At 31.3% G+C, this 23692-nt stretch overlaps 1 protein-coding gene across 2 annotated transcripts; it reads left to right on the top strand.

Annotated features, from left to right (window-relative positions):
- Positions 1-6073: 6073 nt before the first annotated feature.
- LOC123196112 lies at positions 6074-23302 on the top strand. Of its 2 annotated transcripts, XM_044609993.1 has the most exons (42): positions 6074-6230; positions 7261-7336; positions 7675-7755; positions 7843-7923; positions 8237-8313; positions 8437-8491; positions 8600-8648; positions 8918-9055; positions 9512-9590; positions 10233-10311; positions 10423-10466; positions 10635-10826; positions 12006-12081; positions 12520-12600; positions 12671-12751; positions 13402-13478; positions 13577-13631; positions 13709-13757; positions 13834-13971; positions 14477-14558; positions 14661-14739; positions 15489-15535; positions 16518-16729; positions 17009-17096; positions 17256-17375; positions 17478-17596; positions 17702-17774; positions 17881-18000; positions 18228-18296; positions 18400-18570; positions 18648-18695; positions 18858-18999; positions 19266-19363; positions 19983-20127; positions 20207-20295; positions 20367-20477; positions 20657-20728; positions 21414-21479; positions 21620-21808; positions 21894-22004; positions 22760-22840; positions 22936-23302. In XM_044609993.1, the coding sequence occupies exons 1-42, from the start codon at positions 6129-6131 to the stop codon at positions 23113-23115; spliced, it is 4122 nt and encodes a 1373-aa protein (XP_044465928.1). In that variant the 5' UTR covers positions 6074-6128; the 3' UTR covers positions 23116-23302. The 2 variants fall into 2 exon arrangements, with proteins under 2 accessions (XP_044465928.1, XP_044465929.1); XM_044609994.1 differs by lacking the exon at positions 7261-7336 and having other exon boundaries at positions 6096-6230.
- Positions 23303-23692: the final 390 nt, after the last annotated feature.

Below are 23692 nucleotides of genomic sequence, written 5' to 3'. Positions count from 1 at the left end.
ACTTGAAATAGGGATTAAATTATTATTTTTAAAAATATAAAAATATGTAATAAATTATATATATTTTTTAAAAATTATTGTTAAAATAATAATTTTATTTTTATTTTAATTAAATTTTTTAATAAAATCTAATTTATTTTTATTTATAAATTTTTAACAATTAATAAATATAATTTTGAAACTACAATAAAACATGGGGGGAAATAACTCTTTCGACCATCGAAAATTAAGTGACCGTAACCCGCATAAAAAGGCAAAATTAAAATAAATAAAATGCGGTTGACAGTTCACGATGTAAGTGGGGTCATCACCCGGCACTCGCCTTCGAGCGGCTGTTCATTACTATCACAAGAATTTATAATATGTATCTAACAAATACAGTGAGGAGCGTGCACACACATTATCCACAAACATCAAATGATTAGACAGGTACACATACGTAGCTACTAAAATATATTAGAAAAAAAAGTGAATGATCATTTTCACCTATGTTTGGATTTAATAATTATTTTTACTTTTTTTAATTTGGAAGATATTATTTTTTTATTATATGCAAAACTCAACAGTTAATTTTAACCGTTAAAATGTGTATATTATTTTATTAAAATATTATGATGAGATAATATTATTTATATATTAGATATTACAAATAAATTATATCTTAATTTAAATATTTTTTTAATCTTAATTTTTACTTCATTCTTACCATTTCTATTTTGTTTTGGAATCATAACGTTTGGTGCAATTTTAACTAAAATTATAGGCCAAAAGACTATTTTTTATCCAAAGCATTTTCTTATTTTAAGTTCCTATTTTTTAATTTTGAAAATCTCATTTACTTACCTATGAGCGGTTAAAATTAATAAAACTCAAACTCCTTAAAATTTTATTTCTTTCCCCCTCCCCCCCTTCTAAACCCTAAAAACTAATATTTTCCCTCATAAATCAAGTTTTAAAAAATAACATTTCTCTTCCTAAGGTTTGGTTTTCAAAATCTAACACCTTTCCAGTGGTATCTTCTTTCTCTTCCTCCGACAGTCACTCTCTCACTATCTCTCTCTCGGACTGATGGTCTTAAACCCAGTAAGAGAATAATGTTTCATCGAGAAAAAAGAAATATAATCTCTCTGACGAAGACGAGAAATCTCGTCTTCACTTCCTTGACAAAGACAAGTCTTTATTGGGGAAGATGAAACTGAGTTATTTTCAACGCCAATTGACACTGTTTAAGCTTCTAAACGAGATAAGTTTGACTATCAGAGGGAGAGGAGACATCGGAAGTTATTCATCGTTGACGGTAGCGTCGAATTTAGCACTGGAGATTTGAAAACTAAACTCTAGAGAGAAACTGTTATTTTTTAAAACTTGGGTTATGAGAAAACTTTTAGTTTTTAAAGTTTAAGGAAAGATAAGAAGATTAAATTTTAGTTTATTTTTAATATTATAGATAAAATAACGATTTTACTCAAAAAAACTATTTATTTTAATCACTCGTGAGTGGGTGTTGACGATTTTTGAAGTTAATGGATAAAAACTTAAGATAAGAGGATATTTTGATAGAAATAAGTCTTTTGGCTAAAATTATATTAAATCGATACAATTCTAACTGAGAATTAGTATAATTTTAATTGAAATCATATCAATAAATATAATTTTGGATGTCATTAATGATGGATGTTGTTGGCGTTGGCTAAATTATAATTTTTTTTTTCCGCAAATTTTAGTTAAAATTAGTGTGAATTAGAAGTAAAAACTATATTTAATAAAATTTTAAAGGCCAAAAGACTATTTCCCACCCAAGATATACGGTTTTCCTAATGCCCCCCCCTTCTCCCCCTCGATTAACTTTAAAAATCTCATTTATCCACTCGTAAGCAATTAAAATTAATAGTTTTAAGAGTAAAATCATTATTTTGTCTGTATTATTAAAAATAAACTTAAATTTGATTTTATTTTTCCCCCTAAACTGTAAAAGCTAACAATTTTTCTAACCAAAATTTTCAAAAATAGCATTTTCCCCCCTAGGGTTTTCAATTTTTCAACGTCATTTCTTCATTTCCGATGACCTCCAGACGACGCCTCTTCCTTTTCAACACGACCTCCGTTCGATGGCTCTCTTGGGCGTGGTCGTTGTCGTCTCGACAAAGACAACTCGTCTTTGTTGATGATCACACCCAGGAGAGCCATCGGAAGGAGGTTATACTGGAGAGGAAGAGGTGTCGTTTGGAGGTTGTTAGAGAGGAAGAAACGGTGTTGAAAATTTGAATCTGAAAATTAAAAACTCTGATAGGGAAAATACTGTTTTTTAAATTTAGGTTGAGAAAAAATTATTAGTTTTTAGGATTTAGGAGTGAAAAAATATAATTAATAGATTTAGTTAGTTTTAATAGTCTATGAGTAAATAAATAAGATTTTTAAAGTTAATAGAAAAAAATTTAGGAAATACGCATACTTTGGGTGGGAAATAGTTCTTTGGCCAATTTTAAATACAAAATGTTATTTAGTTTTAAGAATTTTTGTATTTTAACAATTTTGAAAATTTAAAAGATTTTTTAATAAATTTAATTGATAAATAAGAAAATGACATTTTTAAACTTAAAGTGTCGAGAAGTGTCTCTCACGCTCTCACCATCAATCCTTGGATGCATGGGAAGTACTTTTTCTTGGGAAATAGTTTTTTTGCCAAAAGAAAAACCTTTTCCCGGGCAAGTAGCAAAAGGACAAAGGAGAAAGAAGGTATCCTAATCGGTGCCAACCAAAACTAGCTCCACCGAAGATTTGGTCTTACCTACCTTCTCAATAAGTCCAGCTAAGCACGGTCTCAGCCAAATTCGACATTGTTAGTATGACAAGGCACGTGGTACAAATTAGGCCTCCGTAAACTTTCGGGGACGGATAGGTTCAAGAGATTTAAAAATTATATTAAAAATTTATTTTTTATTATTTATATTATTTAATTTAATTGATTAATAATAAAAAATTATGATATTTTTTTTATTATAATAGTAATGTGATAAATAATATAAATAATAATCTGATTGTCAATTTTATCTTAAGTATTAAAAAAATTATCAAAAAAAATTGATTTTATTATAATTATATTATTATTTATTAATTTTTTGAAATAAAAATAAATTTATTTTTAATTAATATAACAAATAATATAAAAATAATTATATCTAAAAGTATTTAGGTAAAATAATTTACTAGTATTTTTATTACTTTTAATCAAACATAATAATTATTTATATATACTAAATTTTATTAAATACAATAATTATTTATACTTAGTAATCTTTTAAATAATCTATTTTCAAAGTAATTTTCTTATTTTAGTAATAAAACATTGTCTAAACCAAGAGACGTTTGGTTTTTGAGAATATTTTTATTACTATGATTGAAAAATTACCGTAAAGATAGATTACCTTAAAGATGATTAGATATAAATTATTACTATGTTTGATAAAAATGAATAGGTATAAATAATTATTGTGTTTGGTTAGAGGTAATAAAAGAATACTAGTATATTATTTTACTTAAATACTTTTAAGTATAATTATTCTAAAATGTTTTTATGTTATTTGTTACATTAATTGAAAATAAAATTATTTTTGCCCTAAAAAAAATTATATGTTATTATAAAATCAATATTACCTCGATAATTTTTTAATACCTAAGATAGAGGTAGTAATCAGATTACCTCTTATATTACTTGTTACATTACATTTGGTAATAAAAAATTACTAGAATATTTTATTACTTATAAACTAAACAAAGTAATATAAATAATAAAAGATAGATTATTACGGGGCGATTGGTTTGAGTAATATTTTATTACCAAAATTAAAATATTACCTTGAAAATAAATTACTTAGAAAATTACTATGTATAAATGATTATTATGCTTGATAAAATTTGGTAGGTATAAATAATTATTGTGTTTGGTTAAAGGTAATAAAAAATTACTAATAAATTATTTTACTTAAATACCCTTGAATATAATTATTTTTAAATATTTTTTATATTATTTGTCATATTAATTAAAAATAAATTTATTTTTGTCTCAAAAAATTAATAAATAATAATATAATTATAATAAAATCAAAGTTACTTTGGTAATTTTTAAATACCTAAGATGAAAGTGATAATTAGATTATCACCTATATTACCTGTCATATCAACATTGGTAATAAAATATTACTGTAATATTTTATTATTGACAAACCAAAAAGGGAATAAAAAATAAATTACCAAGTTAATTTTAAAAAATTGGAATCAAACAGCCTTTTAGAGTAATCTTTAATCTCCCTTAGCCAAACGTACTCTTATTGGATCCGTATATCATTATATATATATTTTAAAATTTAATTAAATTTTTTTTTGGCAAATCTTATGGGTTCGAATTTTAAGACCCTTAACATAGCTTACAAGTATATTTTTGTAAATTATATCTTTTATTACCGAATTGGCCTACAATTTAACCTAACTCTTTGGATATATCTGTATTCAAATAACCAAATTACTCTCATAAAATGCCCATAAATTTTTATTATCCATTAACGGATAGGATTTGAACCAAGTCACTTAAATTTAAAATCAAGTTTTGATTGAATACATTGAGTTTGAATAAATAATTGAGTTAGTTTTTACAAAATAAATTAAATTTGAATCGATTCATATAAAATCTAAAATTAAATTATTTTTAAATCAAATTTAAATTTAAATTTATTAATTTAAAACCAATTTAAAAATAATTTATTTGGATTTGATCTAATCTGGCTTTTGTCTTTTTGGAGCTAGATTAGATGGAAGCATAGAATTCAACCTTATTATACGTATAAAAGTTAAAAATGTGGTTAATTTTTTTACAAATTAGTTATTTTGTTAATATTCCATAAACAGGTATGTTCTTTTTAGGAAAATGTATATTGTCCCAAACACTAATTATGACGTGTAACAATAGTCTCCTTATCAAAAATTAAAGTTACTTATTTAGTCACATACACAATAAGAAATTTAATCTATTAATTAAGGATTTTTAAGAGCTGTCCTATTGAGATGCCAGCTCAGCAAATTACAGATTTATATAAAAAAAATCTCGGAGCCTACCAATTAAAAATGATTGTGGAGTTCATTTTCATATACCCCACTTAATGTCAGAGCTATTAAAAGCACCCTCAAGTTTTTCAAACTAACAAAGAGTTATTCTACCCTTACGAACCTACATTTTAGGTAGAGTTACAATTGACATAAGCAAAGTTTTCAAAAATAAAAAGGTTCAAGAGTTCTTAAGATCAATGAGTTAAGTCATATATTCGATTGAAAAATAATTTTATTTTAAATTTGATTTAATTTCACTTGAATTTAGTTTATTTGATTAGAATTTCAATCGAATGTAATCTTAATTTTAGATGTTATATAATACTCATTTAAATATTAATAATAATATTTTATTATATAATTGAATTATTTTGAATTACAAATGCAATAATATCTAATAATATAATTAATCATTGATACTCATTATAATTATAAGTAACATTACTCTAAAATAAATGATAGAATGATAGATTAGTAATATTATTTAACCCTTTATTGGTGTAAAAGTTTTAACGATAAATTAATAGTTAATTAATAATAATAAGGATTAAATTCGATTTAGACTACTTAAGTTTGAATTCAAGTTTAGATTAAATAAAACGAATTGAAATTAAAGATTGAATCGATATTTATAAAATAAGTTAGATTTTAATTGAATATATGAGTTCAAGTTTACTCAAATTAGAGCTGACTCAAAGTAAAATTTATTTTTGAATTGACTTAGAATCTCAAATCATCAAATTAGAGCTAAATTTTTGGAGTTTGAACTGATTTTGAACTAAATCTTGCTTAAACTTGGCTTAGATCAAATCCAAACCTAAGTAATAAGGGGGTTTTTGTTATTTTAAAAACCTTAAAGCGAATCTCATCATTGTACAAGACCTCGGAGCCGATTGAAATTTGTAACATGAAGCTAGCAAGTGACGTGTAGAAGTTATCAGAAATGGCCATTATATATTGCCGCTTCAAAGTGCTCCTGTAACTTTAGCTGAAAAAAAAAAAAAAAAATCTCTCTCCGTGAAATTGCAATGGCGTCTCAAGGTAGTGTTGGCTTCGTCGGCCTCGACGAATTGAGCTTGGACATGGCCGCCTCACTTCTTCGCTCCGGTTTCAATACACAGGCTTTTGAGGTTGCCTTTTGTTCATAACTATATATATGTACACAGATACACTTTTATTTAATTTGTTCATCATTTATATGAGTACTTATCTATAAACATTGGGTTTCTTGTATAGTAGTTGTTCTGCGGCTTGTTTTGGATGTCTCAAGAGCTTAAGTTTTAGTTCCGTTGAATTTGAATTCATTTTTTAATTATTTATATGTTAATGAATTTAAAACATACTGGAAAATTTGTCGTACTGAACTTTAGATGAAGCTGTTAATATTGGAAAATTTGAATTTATGAATTTATACATGAATTTAAAATACTGGAAAATATGTCGTACTGGACTTTGATGAAGTTGCTAATACTGGAAAATTTGAAGCTATGATTTATTTATGAATTTATAATACTGGAAAATTTGTCATAGTGAACTTTTGATGCAGTTGTTAATCATATATAATTTTTTTTATTTCATTTGGAGGATTTTAAGTAGTTATTTCAATGCGAGTTTTGACCATTGAATTGAGTAAATACACGGCTTTCAATAGTGTGAAAATACCTCTACATATTTACTGTTAAATAGTTTAAATTACTGGGAAATTTTGTTATGTTAATGTATGATGAAGCCAGATACTTAGTTTACTAGATTTCATCAACTCAAATCATTGTGATTTTCTAGAACAGATAATTATTTTCTCTTAGTTTAATAGGCTGTTGTCAAAATTTGAAGTTCTCGGAAGCTTTTGGTAATTGTTTCTGATTTTTATATAATTAACATTGTTTCTTTTGAAATGAAAACTGTAGTGGAACATGAGGTACATGCATTAAGATTTTGTCTGGCTTTATATTTGAATGATGTACAAATAATTATGTTTTTCTTTCGAAAAGTAAAATTTCAGATAAATTATTTGCATGTCACATATCCCACTGCACTCTTTCTGATAAACAACCAGAAATTTAATTGGCACTACTCTAAGTTTGTTCTTGATATCATTATAGTACCACTAAATATTTTGTTTAAAGTGTTAATTTCATGTTTAATTTTTTTTATCAACAGATACGTGAACCTTTGATAAATGATTTTCTGAAGTTAGGGGGGACTAGATGTGCGAGCCCTCGGGAGGCAGGGAAAGGTTTTTCACATTTGATTCTTATTTGATCATCTTCGTTTCTGGTTTATTTAGTTTTATTAGAAAATTAAGGAATTCAATAGAAAATGTCTATGTGAATGTTGTGTTTGGATTTGTGAGAAGTATAATAATTAACCTAAGCCAAACATGAATTTACCTTTTTTGCATGAGTATTATAAAAGTAATTTAGTATCCTGATTTCATAGATTTGATGTATGAGCACTAACTAGACCTTGAGGGAGGTCAATGAAATTAGTTATTGTTTTATGTGATCTTTCTCATGTGCAAAAGTTTTGCCTTAAACAATCTCATTATTTCCAATGTTTTATTTCCATGTGCAGATGTAGCAGCATTGGTTGTGCTAATATCTCATGCTGATCAAATCGATGCTTTAATCTTTGGTCACGAGGGTGCATTAAAAGGTCGATAGATTGAGTTATATTAAATTGGTGATATAAATTTTGGTCACTTTTCTGATCTACAAATGGTGTACCTTCACTGGTTTGCAGGGTTGCACAAAGGTTCAGTCTTAATTCTTCGTTCAACCATGTTGCCATCACATTTCCAGAAATTGGAGAAGAATCTTTCAGGCAACCTCATTTGCATTTTTGAGGCCCATTAATGCATATTGTTCATACTAATTATCTCTTCACTATTCTTATGGTCCAAACAATGACACATTTTTGAAACTCCTACGTCTCCCTCTTCCTATTTTATTAGTTCCATCAATAAACTGTAAAGGGTGATTCCAAGGTTGTTATCATAGTGCCATGAATATTTATGCATTGCAAGTTATTGTTCATACGAATTATGTCTTCACTGTTCTCATATTTTCTTTCCTTATATTAAATACAATACTAGTCGCCAAAGTTTTTGCTGAAATTGTCCTTTTTTTTCATTCAGAGAATGGTGAGACAGCTTATCTGGTTGATGCCTATGTCTCTAGGGGAATGTCTGAGGTTTTGAAGGGGAAAGTTATGGTAACATACATCTTGAATAACATTGTTTTTTCTATTTGTTTTTTTTTTTCTTCCTAGACTCATAACACCCTTCTCATTATGACTGTTTACATCGATTGAATTGGTAACATGGGAACTGTTTAGATAACATCTTCAGGAAGGTCAAATGCCATCGCGAGGGCGCGACCATTTCTCTCAGGTAAATTTGTTTGTATCTTCTTAATATTTTTATGAGAAATCCCTGATGTGGTTCTATAATTTTTAATATGTCTTTTTCATTTCTCAAATTATTGTAATTTGTTAACAGCTATGTGTGAAAAGCTTTATGTTTTTGAGGGTGAACTTGGTGCTGGAAGGTATATATTCTTTTCAGTCTTCAAGGTTTTTTTTTTTTTTCAGCCAATTACTGTTATATTGAAAAATTCTTTTATATAATTGTTATGGTAAGTAATGCTAGCTCATTCATCTGAAAGTGGAATAATTGCTGACAAGCTATTTAATAATATAAATTGTTTACTTGTATGTTTCTTGACATGATAAAGTTATTTGGATAATTTAGAGTTTTTCTTGTGGTACTTGATATTTTAGAATTTGCTATTCAATTTTGATTCCTCTCTTATTGCAGCAAATCTAAAATGGTTAATGAACTACTCGAGGGCATTCACCTTATTGCTTCTGTAGAGGCTATAGCTCTTGGTGCTAAAGTTGGGATTCATCCATTAATTCTCTATGATATCATTTCCAATGCTGCTGGAAATTCATGGTTTGATGCTACTGAAATTTTGCTTATTTTATTTTCTCCTCCTGTGGCAATAATGAAATGTTGTAGGTCTCTGTCTAGCCCAAAGCCCTCACATCATAAAGCACAACCTAAATGCAAAGAAAACTCCCTCTGAAGCTGTCTCATAAAGGTCAAACACACCCAGTTTGAACCACGATCTATACATGACATCCTACCTCTATGTACCTTTCACCATTGCTCATATGATGGCCATACACTCCACATAACCAGTAAAAAACTCAGTGGCCAGATTTTCCATTCCCTGTGTTTCTATCAATTAAAGAATTCTGAGTCATCAGCTGAAGCTATTGCTTTTTCACAATTTTAGATGGTTTATGTGTATCTGACTTCCTGCTTGTACTTTGTTTAATGCTTAAACCATGCATATTATTTTGTTTTTGGTTTTCATTATATCTTGGTGGGGGTGTTCATATGCAGGATTTTCAAGAATCACATTCCCCAGTTGTTGAGGGGTGATGTGAAATTTCATTTCCTGAATCCATATATTCAGAATTTGGTAAGAATGAAAAATTCTTAAGCTTTGTAGAATCTAGTCCCTTATACGGGATACTTTTGTATACAATATTGTTTCTTGGAGCTAACCAGTTTTCATGTTATTACTAGGCAACTATTTTCCATTAAAGTTCTATAGTTTGCATGTGGTACCTTTAATAAGTTTATTCCAAATATTAAGTGAAAATTTATCAAGTTCATGTTCATATCATTGATTAAGGAACTTTTTTCTTTACTTTCTGCATAAAAAGGGTTTCAATTTAAATCTCAGTAGATTCCTTAAACCATCCACTACAACTGAGGAGTGTGTTTTTTCAGAAATAAGGTTATCATGTATCTCAATAACACATAATGTTTACTCTATTTTTTTTTTTTCAACTTAATGATTTTTTGTAATTACATAGAACTTCTATTAGCAGTGCATGTTAATGTAACTTTATTTTTTTTCTTTTAACAATCATGTTGACAACAATTTCAATCATGTAAGTTGATTATCATGAGCTAATACTGCAAGGAAAATAAGTATCAAATTATAATATCAACACTTTGTGGCTTTTAAATTATCATGTATGATCCTCTCTTTTTGAACCCCTACATGATGTTTTTATGACATGAAAGAATTCTAATGGAACATTTTGAATTGAAGGGTATTATTTTGGACATGGCTAAGACTCTTACTTTTCCTCTTCCACTTTTGGCTGTTGCTTGTCAACAACTACTTCATGGTAGCAATCTGGTTCTGCTGTTTATCTTATATTGCCACATCATGTGATGATCTTTGAGGAGTTTAAAACATGCGGTTTTCGTCTTACATGTGATTTACATTTCCTTTTCAGGGTCTCACGTTCATGGTGATGATGGTAGCACCCCATTGGTCAAGGTTAGTCTGTAGAGTTTTCATTTTCTTTCTTTTAGTCAAGTTGCAAAACAAGCTGACTTGGTGTATGCATTCTCATAGACCAAAAATTTACTTAAAAACTACCAAGTTCCCGATTTCAAAGCTTTGATTTGGTCATATCTATATACTCACTGCACAGTTCTTCAACAGGTTTGGGAAAAAGTAATGGGGGTGAATATCACTGATGCAGTCAATCAGGAAGCCTATGATCCGGAGCAACTAGCACAACAAATTATTGCCAAATCAAATAATGTTAAGCGAGTTGGTTTCATTGGCCTTGGAGCAATGGGATTTGGCATGGCTACTCACCTTCTGAAATTTTTCTCTGTTGTTGGTTATGATGTAATCCTTCATTTCCATCTTTCTCTATTAAGAGTGTCAAATATTTGATGAGATTGTTTGATATATTGATAATTGTGTGTCTGGTTTCACTTGATGAGATTGTATTTCTGTTTTACTGGTTATGATGTCATTCCTTGCTTCAATCTATCTGTGTTGAAAGTCTGAAACCTTTGCTGATCCAGCTTGATATAGGGTTTTGAAAGAAAATCCACTCTTGATATAGAATTATGTCAATAGCCTTCGGTTGTCTTGTGTAAGCTTTTAAACACCTCCTTGGAGGATCACTCTTTCAATTAACAAAGAAGATGACATAGCAAATGCTATTTTGTTTTCTTTCCTTTCTTAGAAGTGTGAAGAAATAAAGCAGTTATTTGCTCACTGACATATTTATTAAGGCTCTTGATATTCAAAATCTACTTTCTGTGTATACAAGGATAAAATAGTGCCTATAGTGTCTCATCTGAACTGTCTTTGTTGTAATGGCAAAAGTTGTGGTCTTCTCCTTTGGTCTTCCTGTTGGCCTGATCACCTGTTCATGCATTTGAAATGTTGACATTCCATTTGGCACTGTGAAGAGTTTTGACTGTTTTATTTGGTTATTTGCTGTCATGAATTTAGGTACTAGAGGTGGCCTGAGACTGTTTCATTGTATCTGGATCCTAGGAGGGTGGGTGTAGGTGACTGTAAAATAATGTTCAATTTAATTGCACTTGATTGTTATAATAGGGATGCATACAAGTTAGGCTTCTCCACCAAACAGCTTGAGCTCTTGGTTTATTTTTTCAGTATGGCATTAGAGACTTGTTTATCTCCATGTTGAGTTCTTCTTTTTTGTGTCAAGTACCTGTTTAGTTTCTGGATTCTATGCCTATCTGTTTCCAGTCATAGTACAAGGATTAAATTATGTCTTCTTTGGGGCTTGTTCCTGAGGGAGTGTATTTTAGTAATGTTTAGTACCCATATTGGTTTCATATAGTTCTAATATGGCTTTTAATGTGAATTGGATCTTTCAAACTAGTCACTTGAACCTTTAGTTTGGACCTCCATACCAGATTATATGGATATTTCCAGCCTGAATGCAAAATGTATATGGGTTTCTGAGGGGATGTTTGCTTTAGATGTCTTTTCCACATCACTATATTTAAATGTCAATTTATTTGCATCTTTCTACAAATTCAGGTTTATAAGCCAACGCTTACTCGATTTCAAAATGCTGGTGGCTTAATTGCGAACTCTCCAGATGAAGTATCTAGAGGTATGAGTCATTTTTTAAAAGTCTACCAATCCAAGTTTGTAAATAAGCAATTGAATAAGAATAAAAAACTGATTGCCTATGAGACTTAACCTGGCAATTATGGAGCTTCAACAAGCTAACCATTGCTGCCTAAGGCTTGAAGTTATTGTAACATCAAATATTTTGCCATCTTATGCTTGAAAATGATGCCATTTCTCTGGACTAGTGTGGTGTAATTACATGCAGCTAGTCTTTGTGCTGCTTATAAACTCATTTATACATATTTGTGTGTGTTTGCCTGTTGATGTACAAGCACATAAGTCCCTTTTCCTTTGTATCTCAATTCCTTAGTTGATTGGATAATTGAGCATCAAACTTTTGGAACTTTGTCATAATACATCTTGCTTCAATGTTATTCATGGCACTAAATACTTCCTTTTGACGCATTTTCTGTTTCAGAGATTGATGTACTTGTAGTCATGGTTACAAATGAATCTCAAGCAAATAGTGTTTTGTATGGAGATCGTGGTGCAGTTCCAGGTAATTCTCAAGTCATTATATCATCAGCATATTTTCAGCTGCTCTAACAGCATTGTGCCTTTTCTTATAGCTCTTCCATCTGGAGCATCAATAATCCTTTCATCCACCGTTTCTCTGGAATTCGTGAGTCAACTAGAGCGGCGTTTGCAACGTATGCCCTTGATCTGATATATTTATCAATTCTTTGCTTATGCAAACCACAACTCCAGCTTGGTGATTTTACATCTCTATTGTTTACTTATTGAACTTGAAGCACCCATTTGTAAGGTTGCAAGTGGCATAATGGAACACTAAGATTACAATACTTTGGTGAAATTTTTTTAGATTCAAAGGGTATTGGGTCCCACTTCATGAAATTAGAATCCGCTGTAATAGAACAGTTACCAAATGTTGTTCTAGTGATGTCTTCTATTCTCACATCAGGGAACAATTACTGCCATTTCAGTTGATAAAGAAAATCTATTTAATCCATTAGCTTACTACACTTGACCTTAGATTAGACCAAGTAAACTTTGCTGTGTGAAGAGATGGGGCTGAAGTTGGTTTCTCTTTCTTTTCTTTTTTGGGAGTAGGAAATGAGAAACTTTTTGGGAAAAATGAAAAAGGAGAATTATTAAGGAGTGGATCAACAGTACAAAAAATAAAAGTAAACTGAAAATGTAGAACACTCTGGTTTTCAAACTTATGGTTTCTTTTCTTCCATTGAATTTTTATGAGAGATATGAAACACATTTATAACTCGTCAACAGTTCTGTTCCCTTATGGTTCTTTCATACACTAATGTATATACCAATGTCGTAGTTGAAGGCAAGAATTTGAAGTTGGTAGATGCTCCTGTTTCTGGTGGTGTTAAGAGGGCATCCATGGGAGAACTTACGGTGTGCAAAGACCTTTTACCTTGGAGGACACTTTTTTAAAAAAAAAAAAATTAAGATTTTTGTTGACCACATTTGCAATTATGGTTTTTTTTAATCAGATAATGGCTGCCGGTACAGATGAAGCCCTTACAAGCGTGGGTTCAGTTCTCTCAGGTAATGATATTTCATATAATATCCATTCTTCAGTGGAAAAGATTTCTAAATTTACATGTGATTTTGACCCTGAACAGCATTAAGTGAGAAGCTTTATATTATCAGAGGCGGTTGTGGTGCAGGAAGGTATGTTATGCATTGGGTATTTTGGATGTCCTTGGAAATGAGTAGTTATTGTAGTTACGTTTTCTATGTCCTGCAGTGGTGTAAAGATGGTTAATCAGTTGCTTGCTGGAGTCCATATAGCATCAGCAGCTGAGGCAATGGCCTTTGGAGCTCGATTAGGTCTTAATACCAGAGTGTTATTTGATATCATCTCTAACAGTGGGGGAACTTCTTGGTATGAATCATGCGGAAATCAATTAGCTATTTTATATTATATCTTAAGTAATTGCTTCATTTCTTAAAGTGTTCTTGTGAGTTGTGTTGGTTAACTTCAATTTTATTTGATTTTGACTGGCAAAGGTTAACTGTCAAAATCTATAAGAATTGGCATTAAATAACCTTTTGGCTGCAGACCTATCTAACCTTAATTCATGATTTTAATGTTCCTGACTCTAGTGACACTGTAATGGATTGTGCTAACATAATCTGATGACACTATACAATTATGCCACATGAATAGTTATCACCTTTAGAATTGGTAACAATGTTCACAAAAATTCTTATATATTCGTACAATGTTTCAAAAATTTATCACTAGTCATTTTATCACAATTTACATATTTGTCATATGAAGTTCTTTTTGACAAATGACTATCAAGACTCATTGTTGTTGCAGATTTGATAGTGTGAGTATCATAAGTTTATAAGTTAGTCCTGAGCAGACTTGACATCTTTTGCAGGATGTTTGAGAATCGTGGTCCACATATGTTGGACAATGACTACACACCTTACTCAGCACTTGATATCTTTGTGAAGGATCTGGTCAGCTAAAACATTGGTCACTCTTCATGTTGAATGAAATACCTGTTTTAATAAATAATTGGTAGTATGGTACAATTTTTATAACTTATAATTTTTATACAGGGAATTGTTACTCAAGAAAGCTCAGCTAAAAAAGTTCCACTGCTTATTTCAACTATTGCACACCAATTATTCTTGGCAGGTGAAGAGTACTTGACTTTTATAGTAAATTTGGTCCAGCCCATTTTGTGTTTATTTTGTTTTTGTTTCTGCTTTTAACTTTAGAAGACGTTTTCCATAAATTTAGATTCTCTCCGATTTTCCATTAGTTTACAATTATTATTGATGTTGATGATCTTAGAGAATGAAGCCTGCTTTGCTTGGCCCTGCATACTTTTCTTTGAAATAGCAATAAAATTGATTGAAGGGGAGAAAGGGACACTTTTTTATTGTCAAATGCCTTATTATTATTGATGAAATACAGTTCTTTATATGAGGAAACTTGGGAGAGAATTCTTTACACACTGCTGCCAAGTCTGATTCCTATGCACCCTTGGTATTTCTTTGTGTTTTCAGATACCATATGTAAATTTTGTCTTCTATATTTTTCTTGCCAATTGAGCTGTTCCAGTCTCTTGTTTGTCTTATGGTGGGTCTCCTTGAACTAAACTAAGTTTCTGTGTCCCCATGAAGTCTCATAGAGTTTGACCAGAGTTAACAAGTTCAAATAATAGCTTTATTGCAAATTGATGGAATAATATATAGTAAGATTGCATGGAATGCTTTCATTTAGCAAATGGTCTTCATTGAACAGTTCTAACAGCAGGAAAAGATATTGCAGTATCAGTTTGTTTGTTGAAAATGGATATTATTTTGTTGTCTATTATTTTCTTGATATAATATTTGAGTGAGTTCGCATATAGTACCACTCGTGATGTTACTTTTGAGCAGGCTCTGCCGCTGGCTGGGGTCGTCAAGATGATGCTGGTGTGGTTAAGGTATGATATTGTGTTTTTTCACCGAAATTAAAAACAAATAAATATGCAATGTAAAATTCGGCTGTGGTTTATGTCTATTATTCTGGGAGGGAGTTTTTGTTGTTTAATTATCATCTGGATTGTTATATTCACATGAAAATGAGGAAATAGAAAATTTATGCCAAGCAGCTCAGAATTTTCTTTTTTTTTGCTGGTGTTCTAACATCATATATGAATAGTTAGGTCACATTCAGTCGTTATTTTTAATTTAAAATATTTCAATTATGTTCAAGTATTTTAAAATTTTAAAATTTTAAAATTTCTTATCTAATTGCGTGATGTTTACAAATTTCAATTCCTAGGTTCTATGTTACTAGTTTTAGTTTCACAGCCTATGTTTCAAAATAATTTTTTTAAAGCTACTACCAGTTTTATTTTAGGGATGTTAAACAGACCTGGTCTGGCTCTGAAAAAAATTCAAGTCCATTGTATACCTGGGCTAGACCGGTTATATTATTGAAAATTTAATTATTACAGATAACCCCCTAGCAGACCCTTAAAACTAAGATAACCCTTAAAAAAACTACATCCATGCATCTTTATGAAGTAAAATTTCAGAAAGCCCTATGAAAACTACATCCAATTACTTTTATTGTGTAAAATTACAAGTAGTATAATTTTTAGAATGATCCCTTTAAAAGGCACCCAGGCAAGCCCAGAGTAAGTTCTATAATAACTGAACTTTTATGTAATAAATATTTTTTCAGCTAACTAAGTTTATGTTACTAACGAGTTTTACATTATTTGTAAGAGTAAATGACATTAAACCCTCTGAGGTTTTATTGAATAACAAAAATCTCTTTAAGGTCCAAAATAATTAAAATTCTTCCATTGCCATAGAACTGCTAATGATTTGCTTGAACTTAGCATTATTGTAAGATAATAAATATCGCCAATGATTGCTCTATACTTGCTGCCAAGGTGTAATGACTGTGTTCCATAGGTCTATGAAACGCTTACTGGTGTTAGAGTTGAAGGAAAGCTTCCCATGGTTAAGAAAGAAGTTGTCTTGCAATCTCTGCCATCTGTGTGGCCAGTGGATCCCATTGATGATATAAAGGGACTGATTCAGAACATTTCAAAGACTCTTGTTGTTCTAGATGATGATCCAACTGGGACCCAGACTGTTCATGATATTGAAGTATTAACAGAATGGTGGGATTGATTATTTCTGTACGATTATATATTTCCTTTTCCAATTGTTATCTAGACATTGTCACATATGAGGGATCAGAATTTATTTATTTTATTATTGTGAAACCCAGATTGATATATTTTTTTTTAATCTTTGAGGGGAAATCATAACATTTTAGATTTTTGATTTATTTCTATTCTGTAATTAGAAACTAGGTACAAAATATCATTGTACTTCAACAAATGGAACTTTTCTTAAAGCATTCTTCATGTCTCCAAATTGTGGGCTCTTCTCTGCAGGAGTGTTGAGTCACTTGTTGAGCAGTTTTCAAAGAAACCTTTGTGCTTCTTCATTTTGACCAACTCCAGGGCACTGAACTCTGAAAAGGTAATTTCTTCTTCAAGGTGTTGATATTATTTAATTCTTGATTCGTATTTTTATCAATATACATTGGTTTCTTGGGTTGAAATTTCTTTCAATCAGTGATATTCTCTGTACGCATTTTTTAAGACTTGAATTTCTGATTAGAGGATTGGTTTTTCACAGGCCAGTGAATTGACTAAAGATATCTGCAGAAACCTTTGTACAGCAGCTAATTTGGTTGAAAATACTAAGTACACAGTAGTTTTGAGAGGCGATTCAACATTACGTGGTCATTTTCCAGAGGCAAGGACAGAAATGTTTATGAATTCATTATTGTACTGTCAACAGTGCAGGAACTTAAACTTTTAACTTCGTAATGACATGATGCTGCCTGATTTTTAATAGGAGATAGATGCTGCTGTTTCAGTATTGGGTGAAATGGATGCATCAATAATTTGCCCTTTTTTCCTTCAAGGAGGTCGTTATACTATTGAAGATATACATTATGTTGCAGACGGTGATCGGTATGTCTTTTGTCATGCCTTCCCTTGTGCAGTGCACATACCACTAGAAAAGCTAGAGATTGCTTCTGCCGATGTTAACACAGTTGTGGATAACGATATTTGTAGGCTTGTACCGGCTGGAGACACAGAGTTTGCGAAGGATGCTGCGTTTGGCTATAAGTCGTCAAACCTTCGAGAGGTCTAGATAATTATATTCGCTATTTAAGTGATAACGGTTCTGTCTATTCTTGAACATGTATCAGAGTTTGAGTTGTGCTGTTATAATTTTCTTTTTCTTAATTTAGTGGGTAGAAGAGAAAACAGCAGGACGGATTCCAGCCAGCAGTGTTGCTTCTATTTCTATCCAACTTCTGAGGAAAGGAGGACCAGATGCAGTTTGTGAACATCTTTGCAGTCTGCAAAAGGTGTTTGATGTTTTTCTAATATGAATCTGATAAACTCTATTAAGGAAAATTAATGTATGGATCTACTATTGTATTTTTATTTATTATATGCATACAAGTAAATGCATTTCATACTCTTCAAGTGTCAATTAATGAAGGTTCCTTTACAAAATTATGAGAAATCTTATGAAACTCTATTAAATTGGACAGTATCATTCACCATGCCTCTCATTTATTGGGTGAAGCAGGGTTCCACGTGCATAATTAATGCTGCTAGCGAGAGAGACATGGCTGTCTTTGCTGCTGGAATGACCCAGGCATGATGTTTAGTTGTTCTTACATTGTTTTACCCTTTTATTCTTTGGCATGGATTGCTGAAAGCATTGGGAAGTTCTTTTCTAAGCTATGTTCAATTGACAGGCAGAATTAAAGGGAAAATCTTTCATATGCCGTACTGCTGCTAGCTTTGTTTCCGCTAGGATTGGAATTATCCCGATAGCTCCTATTGTGCCAAAGGATTTGGGAATTAACAGAGAAATAAATGGTGGCCTCATAGTTGTGGGATCATATGTACCAAAAACAACAAAACAGGTTGACTTTCTGTCTGAAATTCCCTGCAATGTTGGTTTTTCTGTATTGTCTTACATGACATTTCTCTAATTCCACAGGTTGAAGAGCTTAAATCACAGTGTGGAGATATCATAAGAAGCATCGAGGTGAGCCAACACAGTTTCTGTGTGCTCTTTTAGGCACAATTTTAGTTTTATTAGTAAAAGAACATCAGAGATTGTAGTCACCCAGTAAGAGTAGTACCTGTCTTTGAACCTCGAGCATTATTGGCATAAAGAATCTTCATTGTCATTCTTTCTGATGAATAGGTATCTGTTGATAAAGTTGCAATGAAATCATTAGAAGAAAGAGAGGAGGAAATAAGTAGGACAGTTGAGATGGTAGATGTACTCCTTCGGTGTCAGAAAGATACTCTTGTAATGACAAGCCGAGAACTCATCACCGGAAAAAGTTAGTTTCCTCTGCCTTAATATGTTTTTGCTTTTAATTTTTATTAGATGGGCTGTGTGAACATATGCAAAAATATATATATGATTTTTTCCTGTAAGAAAATTGCTGAAAAGTTTTACATATAGGCTTATATTTAAATGTTGAAACTTGATGCAGTGTGTTTTCACTATGAGAAAAGATGCAGATGATAGTATGGGTTTTTCTTCAGGGAGGGAAATATTACTTTTGTTCTTGTTCTTGTAATGACATTTGAATCTTTCTGGCAGCTCCTACTGAGAGTTTGGAAATCAATTTCAAGGTGAGCTCTGCACTGGTGGAAATAGTTAGGCGTATAACTACAAGGCCTCGTTACATTCTTGCTAAGGTATATCAATACTTCACATTGGGTGGTCTGTTGTTACAATTGCACCCACAGCTGCTGTATGCTCCTTTTACTTCATTTGTATATGTTCGGAATTTATATTATGGTACAAGAAGAGGTGGACCAAATGTCGACTCAATTAATAAAAGAACGACATCAACGGGGTATCTATAAAAATAAGTGATATACAGATTTATATGGTATTTAATCATCTCATCAACAAGACCCTTCAATCCAAGACAACCATCCGAGACTTTTTTAATCCGTGACACTGACTTCTTGAATTCCATATCATTCCTCTTTCCCTTTTTAATATCTTCTAATATGTATGGTAATGCTATACGTAATTTGTGTTTTGCCTAATGACTGTTAACAGAGAATAACTTTTAAAGGATTTATAGAAACTGACCCTAGGTTACAGCCCCTAGATTCTGACTACAGTAGCCACTTGGAAAAATTGAACTTGCATGTAATGATAGATTAATATCTGAAGATTGTAATGGTTTGTTTGAATTTTCATTGGGAGTATCCATTTTGTTGATTTTAAATTTTGTTTAGGAAAGTGCCAGATTTTATGATTGTTTATAATTTTTAAATGGTTTTTTTTTCTTTTCCTCTTTAGGGAGGAATTACGTCATCAGACACTGCCACAAAAGCTCTAGAGGCAAAACGTGCCAAAGTAGTTGGGCAAGCTCTAGCTGGTGTTCCCTTATGGCAGCTAGGTCCTGAAAGTAGACATCCAGGAGTTCCATACATAGTTTTCCCTGGTATATTGAAATTTTATTTGTTTCTGCAATCTGTTAAAATTAGGTATTTTAATCTTAAAACTTCTGAAATTTGCTTTAGGTAATGTTGGCAACAATAATGCACTTGCACAAGTGGTGAAATCTTGGGCTCGACCAGCTAGACTTTCATCAACAAAGGAGCTCCTTCTTGTAAGGATCAATTATGAGATCTTTATGGTTAGTTTCATCCACTAATAATGACAATATTTTTCTATAAAAAGAATGCAGAAACGGGTAAATATGCTGTTGGAGCATTCAACGTTTATAACATGGAAGGAGTGGAGGCAGTTGTTGCTGCGGCTGAGGAAGAGCGTAGCCCGGCCATTTTACAGGTTAGAATCAGTCTACAATTCAAAAAACATTTTGGACATTGTCCAAGATTTGGTACTTGGCATTTAGTATTATGCATTTCCATAATTTTTGAATCAGTCTCTATCCCATCTCGATGTCAATTTTTTCCTTTAATTTTCATGTCAGCAAATTTTCTAAATTATGTATTTTCTTCTTCCAGATTCATCCTAGTGCCTTAAAAGGAGGAATTCCTTTGGTTGCTTGCTGTATTTCTGCGGCTGAAAGGGCCAGCGTAAGTGATATTTTCTATATTTATGTAAAATAAAGTTGTATTAGGACTAAAATAGAGGGATGATGAATCCTATAAGGCATTTATAAAGCGAAAGTATGGTTTATTGACTGCCTAATAGCTTTACTGATATTTGTTAACGTTCTTCTCATGTTATATCGAAAACCTAAAAAAATAGAAAAGAACTATGAAAGTAATCATACTTCGGGGGTTATTGGCACAAAGCCCTTTACTACTTGCATTGATTATGTCCAACTTATTTATGTTTTGACCTTTGTGGAAAGTTTTATCAGTGGTTTTTCTTTTTCATGACATCTATGGTCTTCTTTGTTTGTTTTGGGTAGTGGTGCCAATGAGCCAAACTGATTATTATTTGGTTTGTGCCTGGTTCAATGGAGTAAGGTGGGGCTTGAGTTTGAGCTTGAATTTACAGAGTTTGGGTGTTGCTAGTTTGAGTTTGAGAATGAAAGTGAGGACTTGAGCTTGAACTTGGCTTGTTTACAAGCCCTAGTTTTGGGTGTTGCAGACTCAAACAGATAAAAGAAACAAATGGCCGACTCTGAAAATAGTGTATCATTATATGAATATGTAGGAGCAGCATTTTATGATGAATGTCTGTGAATGAATTTTTTTCATACTTCTTAAAATATTAACTACAGAAGTTATTATGCATATCCACGTATGACAGGTGCCCATAACTGTTCACTTCGATCATGGAAATTCAAAGCAAGAGTTGATGGAAGCTCTTGAGTTGGTGAGTTAAGCATAATTTCTGTCAATGTCCTATTATTAGTCCATCTTGTCGTTACAAAATGGATAAGTTTTTGCGACTTTCCACTATTTCATTGGTAACAGTTTCTCTGAAATTGCTTTAATGAATCCAAACAATGTCAGGGCTTTGATTCAGTCATGGCTGATGGCTCACATCTTCCCTTCAAGGAAAATATCTCGTTTACAAAGTTCATATCTTGCTTAGCCCATTCAAAAGATCTGTTGGTAGAAGCCGAACTAGGAAGATTGTCAGGAACAGAGGATGATTTAACTGTTGAAGATTATGAAGCAAAGCTGACAGATGTTAATCAGGTCTGATGCCATGTAATTAAAAAAACAACATTCCTCACACTTTACATTGTCAATATAGTCATAATCTTTGTATATTAAATTTCAGGCTGAAGAGTTCATTGATGAGACTGGTATAGATGCTTTAGCTGTGTGTATTGGAAATGTCCATGGAAAGTACCCTTCAACTGGCCCAGATCTGAGACTCGATTTGCTGAAGGTGAAGTATAAATCTCATAGATTTTTCTATTTCAGCTTTTTTTGTTGAGTCTGAGATTAATACATGTTGATGTTAACACTTTAAACACTAATGAGAAAGACGCCTACACTATGCCAATTAAGTTTGAACTCTTCATGCTTTTCATCTTGGTAGTTAAACAGTTTTCACCCATCAAACTTGTTTTATATTTTTGTTGCTGACAACATTTTCATAAGAGTGCAAAAATGGGTGCACATATTAATGTGTTATCATGTGATAGGTGTTACTTTATTTTTAATTCACAATCACCTAATCATAAAATAACACGTTAACATTTATATTTATATTTATATCCATTGTTCGTGCATAGTAATTACTCTTTAAGGAAAGAATGAGTACAACAGTTATAACTTATTGTATTTAAAATTTGACAAAACATTTTTGACAGCAGAGTGTGACTTTCCCTTGCTGACATGAGACAATAATTTGGAACATCTTATTGTTTGACTAACTTACTTCATTTTGGTTTTGTATTCTCAATTACGGTGATACTTTATGCATGAACAATGAATACATGTATAAACATTGACATGTTAATTTATGTTTGAGTGATTTTGAATAAAAATAAAATAACACCCGATAACTTGATGACACGTTAGCATTAGGACTCGTGTTCATATCGGTATTGGTCTATTACAATAATATCATCATTTTCAACCCTAGCTTTATTATTCTTAATTTGTTTGCTCATATTCCCTCTTTTCTTCCATGTTTAGCATTTGCACTCCTTGAGCTCAAAGAAAGGTGTCTATTTGGTGCTCCATGGAGCCTCTGGTTTGCCGGTGGAACTTATCAAGGTAATTCTTTTCATCTGAAGATTACTCATAACCGAAAAGGATAACATTAATAATAAAAACTAAACATTTATGCAAAATTTGTTTGCTTCAAACAGGGATGTATAGAGAGAGGCGTGACGAAATTCAACGTGAACACCGAGGTACGCACGGCTTATATGGAGTCACTGAAGAGCCCGAAGAAGGATCTGGTCCATGTCATGGCAGCTGCGAAAGATGCCATGAAAGCCGTTGTTGCAGAGAAGATGCGTCTTTTCGGTTCAGCTGGAAAAGCATGATAACTTTTCTCAACTGAATCACAGGTTTGTTCATCAATTACTTGGGCACTCCATGTATTGTTTTGCAAACATTTATCTGAATAATGAGGGGTGATTTAGTGAAGAATAATTTTTATTCATGTCAGTACAAATGTTGTATCAGTATTTCTCCTAATTTATTAATGGAATGAAAACAGTCAATTTTGGAGCTTTATGTCAAGAAAATGAAAGATAAACATTAGAGATAGGGTTGGTATTGATCCAAGCTATCAAACTTAGATTGAACAAGTCAAATTCAAATCAGTTTAGATTGAATTTAAAGTTAATTTTTTTTCAAATTGAATAGTCTTACTTCATCAATTTCGAATTGAGTTTTGTTCAGATTTAATCTGAATCAACTTTAGCTATGTTATGTTGAAAGCCTTCAATTGACTAAGATTAATATCAATAGAATTATATGCACAAATAATAAGTATAATTTTGTACATAAATAATAACATATTATCATGTGATTAAATAATATTGAATACGAGATAAAATAATATTTAATTATATAATAACATGTGATTGTATATGCATATAGTGTTATTTTTACCTC

This window comes from Mangifera indica, chromosome 14 (assembly GCF_011075055.1).
Source record: "Mangifera indica cultivar Alphonso chromosome 14, CATAS_Mindica_2.1, whole genome shotgun sequence".
NCBI lineage: Eukaryota > Viridiplantae > Streptophyta > Magnoliopsida > Sapindales > Anacardiaceae > Mangifera > Mangifera indica.
Note: the sequence above shows the minus strand (reverse complement) of the source record. Positions and strands in the feature narration are given on the sequence as shown.